Genomic DNA, 7,881 nt, shown 5'->3' on the forward strand with positions numbered 1-7,881 from the left:
TATTGACAAACTCAATAAAATAGCCTGATCAGGATCTTAATACTTAGTGGTTTTAAGATTATAACATTCAATAATAAATTTTATTGAATCAAATAACAAAATACAAGTTTTAGGACATAAATTTCAACATCTTGTATCTAAATTAAATGAAAGAGTTAAAAATAAATAAATGATTTAAATTTGACTGTGCAAATCTAAACAAATCTAAACGATAGCGTACCAAAACATTTAACCACCGCATATTTTTGGTATTTTTCATTGTATCCGTATTCGAAATTGTTTTATACGGTGTAAATTAGCCTTGTTATATTTTTTAAAAGATTGTTTTTTTAATTTGATTTTTGTGCAAATTGATGCATTAATGCAAATGTAATGAACAATAAAACCAAGTTCATCACATTAAGAATTCTATTTCTTTCTCTTCTCCTTTTCTTCACTTGTAAGAACATTAAAAAGGGATCTCCATGACAACATTCCTTTCTTCCCTTTAATTACTTTCTTTTTACTTGACTCAAACAAGCCTATGCAATATGCCTACCACATTCAACAAAAAAAGAAAAACCAAAAACCCCACAATCATTTTCACTCAAATTTCCAATGAAACCTTCCTCTTCTTCAGCCATGGGCATCATTTCCCACTCTCGCACTTCACCACACATAAACAGAGAAGACACATGTGGAGGGTCTCCAGTTGGGGGAAAGAAATTGAACCCAAGAACGTGATGAACAGGTGAAGAAATTCCTATTTTATTGATGTAACTTTCAACTTTTGCCAACGGCGGAATAGTGTGATTGTTTTTTGTTTCTTGTTTTCCTTTGTTTTTTTCAAATTTTCTTTTTGTTTGATTTCGGACATCGAGGAATTCTTTTGCTTGATTGTTGGGAAAGTAAAAGGATGCTTGAGTGTGGGGACTTAGATAGGAAAGAAAAGGGGAAAATATATGCTTCAATCTATTTTCAACCTCTTCTTTATTGAGTTTTCTTTTCATGGGGCCCTTCACTTTTTCAAAAAAAAAAAAAAAGTCTTACATGGAATTGGGAACTTGGTTTTCCTCTCTTTTTCTGTTGTGCCCTTTTGGATGAAATTAAATTTATTGTCTATTTAGTGAAGAAAGTAATGAACCGCATCTCAAACCCCATCAAATCTTGTTCTGATGAGCCATTTGTCTTCCTATGATTTATGATTCTTTTTATCAGTAAGTTTCTAGGTCAGCATCAACTTATCGCACAGGACACTGTAATATTTGGATGTTAAGAAAATTTATAAGACGTTAAATTCTAAGTAGGTGGTCACATGAGTTGAACCATGACCTCTTAGCTCTAAAGAGTGTTTGGTTTCCTTTCTTTGCTTGTTCTAGCTTTCGAAGAGTGGGGCAAATTTTGTTCTATTTGTGTGACTTTTCGTGGCCTGGTGTTAGGCACTTTATGTGCTTGAACCGCAGTCAACAAACAGATGATTCTCTTAACCATTTGGGTCAGTTTTCTAGCCGAAACAAATGTATGTTGTTTAAAATTTACTAGTCGGTTTTAAACTAATAAGATTTCAATGTCTTTATCAGACATGGTGATTGTTCTGTTGACAAAAAGATCTTCAATCAATGCATTTTAGGCAGAAGAACCGCATATGTGTTGTAATTATTACAGTTTTCTTTTCCACAACACTTTGATTTCTTTGGTATGGACAGAAGTCTTTGATTAACATTTTTGATTCCTTCATATCAGGTGGATTGTAAACTTGTAATGGAGTAAAATATCACAATATCTTTATAAAAAAATTAACATAAAAAATGTAATAAAATAAAACTGGTTTTTAAGTACAGGTTATCCGTACAAAAACCCCTCAATAGACTTGGGGAGGAATGATGGAGGAAAGAGATGCAAAATGCCTCAGAGTCCAATTTAGATTTAAATTTTTTCTCTTACATTTTATCCCTTAAATTTTCAAAACAAAAAGAGTATATTTTTAAATGCTTAAATTGCAAAAATTTTCCCTTGGTTAAGAAATTTCTTACCCTTTGTACCCTTGTTTGGTGACATTCTCTAAAAGATCCTGTGTTCAAGCCCTAAAAACAACTTAAAATCAATGAAGATAAATTTGAAAACATTGGTAGTAATCTTCAAGTTTTGGCTGAGATGTTTGGAGATACCCTCCGATGTCTCGAGGACTAGAAAACTTAATAACGTGAAAGTCTTCTTTGTCTTTTAAAGCTAGCTTTCGGGGAGGCAAAGCCTCTCTAAAGATTAGTGGGAGGTGAGCATATGCACAACATGAGTGGAGCCCACAATACCCAGTTGTTAAAAAATTAAATTAAAGTAATAAAGAAAAAACTGATGGTATGGTTTAATTACTTTAACACATTAAACTTGCAGGTGGTACAGCAAATGGCTTTAGTGTTTCTGACAAAAGTTATGGGTTCCTCTCAACAGACTACGTGAAGAGGAGAGATATATGAGGAATAATTGTGGTCTACATCACATTCTTTCCTACCTCTGCTCTTTTTTGCTACCAAACCATTTTCTTTCTTCTCTTGAATTATATGGATATGCTTGTGCTTGGTACAGCATAGCTGTAAGGTTAGCAAAACATTATTCTCTTCTGTTTTTCTTTATTATGTTGTTTTTTTATCTTTATATTCTTTCTCTGAAGGAATAATTTTCTACCTATTTTTTTTTTTATAATTTTCCTTTCTTCATTCTTTTTGATAGAAAATGGTTACACAAACAAGACATGCCTTCACTTTGGGCCAAACTTTATTTTGTTTAAATTAATATATCAATATCATGACTGCTTTTTGTGTTCTTTTTCCATACATCTGATTTCATGGTGTTTTTATGTGAGATTGTGTGAGATTTGCTACCCTCCCAATGATGAATTATGAAGGGACTTATTCAAATTGAACTTATTCAATACTTATTCATTATGTATTGAAGAATCTCAAAATGTATTTTTTGGCTAAAAGGTCTGTAAAGAAAACTTGAGAAATTTTTAGTGTTACTCTCATTTCATTGACGAGAAATTCTTTTAATAGCCATAGCATAGTGACCAGTTCTAATAATGTCTCCATAAAAACCATTATCACAGAATGATTAATTATATCAAAGCAAAGCATATTGTTTATCTTTGTTTCCTCTTCTACTCTGTCAGTAAATATGGATGAAAAATCATTATCGAGGTAAAAGTAATAGTTCTGAGTATGGGTTAGTGCATACAATTTGATTCAATGTTATCTTTGAAATTTAGGAGATGATCTGAATGGGGCAGGCTGTAAACCTCCTCTAACTTCCTAAACACCTTTAGTTACCTCACCCATGGTGACTGGGTTTAGTTTAGGCTAAAATTTAAATGAGATTTATTTCTTTTAAAATGTGGATACTTTTGCAATTACCAATGAGCCCTTATTTTGGCTTCCCAGACAGGGAGGGCCATTCTTTTGCTTTCTTAAAGTTTGTTGCTTCAGACAAAGTATAGTATTCACTAAGCTAGGCATCACAATTAAATGGAAAAAGGTGTAGTAATCAAATTATAATAAACTCTTTTCCTATTTGTTTTATTTTTCTATAGTGGAAAGTGTGAGTTGGTGCGGGTTGGATGCTTTCTTTATTAAATAATGGTTTGAGAAAAATAGGTGTCTTGTTTTTTCGTGACAGGTTAGCTATGGAATTGGAAGTATTGGATGCAAACTATCCTTCAAAACTAAATAAAAATTTTAGATGGCTTTAAGAGACTGAGTAGCTTATAACAGATGGTTTTCATCGTTTTTGATATCGTGTCATCAAAATATAACTAACTGCCATCACAGAGGATCTTGGACTTCTTCATCCTCGTCCATTGGTTTCCGTAAGTTCTTGCTTTTTGTTTATTATTCTCTTGTCATTCTTATTTTAACACTTCCACACAAACAACACCCACCCCCTGCCCCTACTTCCCTGGACGAGGGAAGGCCTCGGTATCTTAATCATTGAAGCATGTACATTTAGGGAAAACAAAAAACATTGGAAGTTCCTATTCTGTATTTAGCTGAAGATCTAATAAAAGATAAGACAAAGATCCACCTTCCCCCACCTGTGACTCCATATTGTGTGTCTGGAGTTTTTTCAAAGTCTTTTTGAAAGTTTTAAACTTTTCTAATTTTCCCCCTTCTGCTTTAGTACAATTGACTTTATAAGATTTTTGCCCTCCTTATAACAAAATTTGTGGCTCTGCCTTTGAAGATCGGATTCAAATAAAGAAAATGCTGAGAAAATCAGTTTCTTTTCCGGGCTAAGGGGCCATCAGCATTACATTCTTATGTAGAACCCATTTTCATCAGCATCATTTTTGTTCCAAGCAAAGCATTCAGTTGAAAAAGATTAAAACCACTACCAGAAAGTTAAAGGAAGAAGCTGCAGTGCTTACAAAATATCAGAAGAGGTATGAGTGAGATTGGGTCTGAAAGATCAAAGTCATGGAACATTTACACAACTCCAGACCAAAGCCCATCATCTCAGACCGGCATTGGTCAAGAAGCTCCTTGGAAGAACTTTGGATCATCCATGAATGCCATTTCCTTTGGCTTTGTTGCCACTGCAATCTTGATATCAATGTTCCTTGTCATGGCCATCTTTGAGCATCTGTTTAGACCAAGTTCTCCCTTCTCCTCATCTGATGAAGTTACCAACAACTCAGAGTCAACTCCAGCTGAGAAATTCGCAAGTCCAAATACGGTACATTTCGAACCGAGTTCTTTGCCTTTACATTTCAAGTTTAATTTCTTGGCTTGTGGGGTCTATATTACCAACCTTCGTTTAATATCGTTAGAACTCTAGTGTTTCAGTTGGTGAGGCCTTAAACTACATATCGTTATAGAATAAGGCCTTTTTCCCCTTGAACAGATTTGCTTAAAGATTAGTAGAAGATAACTTAAAACCAACTTTTCTTTCTTATTTCTAGAATAAATATAAACATGTATTATCTTGAATATACTAATTCTTTCTACTACAATATGAGGAGGTGTCTGTAACAGTTAATACATTGTTTTCACCCTTGAGACTTGAAAGTAGATGCCTTTTCCCCCAATATATGAGTAAATAACGAGGCATATGGGAGTAGTGAAATCTAGGGTCCACAATAAGACGTTTATAAAGCAAGACATTGCATAAAATTGATGTTTTTTAGTCTCGAAGCCGACGAACTCCTTGGGCCGAACAGGGAAGTGAAGTTCACAACACCATACCTCCAACTCATACTCCTCAACTCCTTGGCCAAACATCTTGGGCCGCCCTAAGAGAATACTGGTTTTACTGACTTGTTACACAAATGACTTTATAAACTTCATCTTGACAAAACTTACACAGAAAACGACTGTAATCTCCCAACTAGTTTTGTGACTACTATATTTCAAAATTCACTGCTATGCTAGGCTAAAAAAATCCCCAAAAATAACTTGACATTTTAGTCGATTGAAAGATAAAAAAAAAAAAAAAAGAAAAAAAAAAAAGACTAATTTCTCTATTTTCTTCAAGAATATGATTTTTTATCATAACAGTGACAAGACACGGAACATCAACAAGAACCAATAGCAATGATTACACAATACGTACTTTTTCTTTCAAGGTCAAGTCATTGTGCATTGAATTTGAGCACTTGGAAATGATATGTTTTTCATTTTTGTTTATTGAGTGGTGGTATTTCTGTGACAGGTGTCAACATCATATGCATCTGATTTCTCAGTGTTGATGCCAGGTCAGCACATTCCCACCTTCATTGCACAACCAGCTCCTCTGCCATGTCAGAGAGAGGGAATTTATTGGCCATCTCATCACCATAATTTTTCAGGTCCTTGAAGCAAATAGTTTCATGTTTGTTGTTGCCTCCATTGAAAGCTGTTGCTGCATTTAGGAAAACTATCAGCTTTGCTTCTTCTTAGAATAATAATAATAATACTTGTGCTTCTTCACCCACAGGGAGATTTGCTCAAATGCTTATACTTCTTCTTCCTTTTTTTCTTTCTGGGTTGCATCTGTAAATTGATTGTCAAAGAAGTTCCAAGTATTTACATGAGTTTACTTGTTCCATAAAGATTTGAGTATAAAATCGCTTCACTTTTGTAAGACTGATTCAAGCTACTTTCAAATGTTATACTCCAGACTTTTTTCTTTGAAGTTACTTTTACTTTTAAATTCTATATAAAGTCTTTCAAATGTTCTGATGCAGAGGTCTCAATTTTGCAAAAATATTGATCAAATGGTACTGTAGATAGATATTTTTGGAAAAATTGAAGCATTATCAAATATAGCAAAATGAATTAAAATGTTTATAAATTATACTAATGTATGACAAGTAAAATCTGGAAACTTGATATGTTTTGTAAACTTCTTCAGCAATTTTATCTTTTTATTGAGTAATTTATAAGAAGAATTATATTAAAAAATCAAATGAAGGGATTAAATTAATAGGTAAATATTTTATGTTTTTAGAACAAGTTAAAAGAGAGGGGCTTATCATCTATATATTATTTTGTTTTGTTTGTTTACTAAATTGCTTTTGTATAGTATGGTAAAAATGTTTGATTCTGTTGGAAATAATTGTAATAAAGTTATTTGTGTAATTTGTATATCTTTGTTTATTTCATTTTTTTGTCTAATGCTCTTTATGGCCTACATAAATTACCTCCCTTGTATTCTTTTGATATATAACAAGAGAAATATACAATAATTCATATCATGTCATAGTTTTTTTTTCTTTGAATTAGAGTTTTCCACGTAAATGTTATTCTTTGTTCTTCTCTTTTTATTAATTTTTATATGGTATTAGAGCCATGGCCATGGATAACAAAACCCTAGCCGACATTGACAAAAATCAACCAATGAAAAACCCTACCACAAAAACTTTGACCACCAACGATAACCTCACCATCCCCGTTGTCGCAAACCTAACTAATGTTGTTGTCGTCACCATTCAGGTCATTGTCGACCAATATCTCCAGTGCCTACTGCTTCTTATTTTACGTGACATTCAATAGCCCGTGGTTATGTCATGTTAGGGCTCTAATTGAGCGACTATCAAATGAATGAAGTAGGGTTATGTAATAAAAGGTGTAATTCTATTCATGCGTAGCAAAGCTTCTAATGATATGCAGGTGTTATAGGTTTTCCTCTCTATTGCCCAAATGCAAGTAAAGAGAGGTTTCCTATAAGTCCAGGGTTAAATATAGAGAGTTAATTCTCTTAAAGATCTTATTGTGCAGCTAAAATCATGCGGTATAATCTATACATGGTCGATATGAACAGTACAATTTATCCTACTTATTTACATTGAGGTGCCATTGGTGGTGTTAGGTGACCATGGCGATGAAATTATATGGAAAGTGAACTCAGTTCTAGGCATGGCATGTAACGACCCAACTGCTTATACTGAGTCGAAGTCATTACTAAATGTAAATAACATAATTAAAGTTATATAGTTGGCTAAAACGAACAAAACCTCAAAATTTTATTTATTTAAAAAAAACAAATCAAAGGTAATGTGCAAAACATAACAAATATTAAAATCCTACTCGGGCCCTATCTACTTTTGAAGAAACGAAATAATAAATAAAGAATAATAAAAATTCAAATACTGAAAGTTTATACTGGGGTGTAAAGCGGAAGCAGAAATCCCTATGGCTCGCCACGGTCACTTCTGGTCGCTCGCCAGCTTGCCCTTGCCCTTACCTCTGCCCCTACCTGAAAAATATGACATGGAAATAGTGAGTACAAAATACCCAGTAAGGGACCCACTACTAGTCCCACTAGGTGTCTGTTAACTTCCTATTAGAGTCCTGAAAATGGTACCCAATAATTGACACGTTCTCGAACACGTGCAACATGCGCTCCCGTAGGAATAGAATCTGGTCTTCAGTG

The 7,881-nt window shown here is 33.5% G+C and overlaps 1 protein-coding gene across 5 annotated transcripts; it reads left to right on the forward strand.

Moving 5' to 3' along the window:
* Nucleotides 1-446: 446 nt before the first annotated feature.
* On the forward strand, nucleotides 447-6,133 carry LOC103493322 (uncharacterized). 5 transcript variants are annotated; one of them, XM_017045725.2, is made up of 5 exons: nucleotides 498-730; nucleotides 2,371-2,574; nucleotides 3,649-3,838; nucleotides 4,213-4,704; nucleotides 5,680-6,133. In XM_017045725.2, exons 4-5 carry the CDS (start codon nucleotides 4,414-4,416, stop codon nucleotides 5,821-5,823), a joined length of 435 nt encoding a protein of 144 aa, XP_016901214.1. In that variant the 5' UTR covers nucleotides 498-730; nucleotides 2,371-2,574; nucleotides 3,649-3,838; nucleotides 4,213-4,413; the 3' UTR covers nucleotides 5,824-6,133. The 5 variants fall into 5 exon arrangements, with proteins under 5 accessions (XP_050942749.1, XP_050942752.1, XP_016901214.1 ...); XM_051086792.1 differs by lacking the exons at nucleotides 4,213-4,704; nucleotides 5,680-6,133 and adding an exon at nucleotides 3,414-3,507 and having other exon boundaries at nucleotides 447-730; nucleotides 2,428-2,574; nucleotides 3,649-4,205; XM_051086793.1 differs by having other exon boundaries at nucleotides 498-2,574; nucleotides 3,627-3,838.
* The last annotated feature ends 1,748 nt before the right edge of the window (nucleotides 6,134-7,881 follow it).

Source organism: Cucumis melo, chromosome 6, assembly GCF_025177605.1.
Source record: "Cucumis melo cultivar AY chromosome 6, USDA_Cmelo_AY_1.0, whole genome shotgun sequence".
NCBI classification, from domain to species: domain Eukaryota; kingdom Viridiplantae; phylum Streptophyta; class Magnoliopsida; order Cucurbitales; family Cucurbitaceae; genus Cucumis; species Cucumis melo.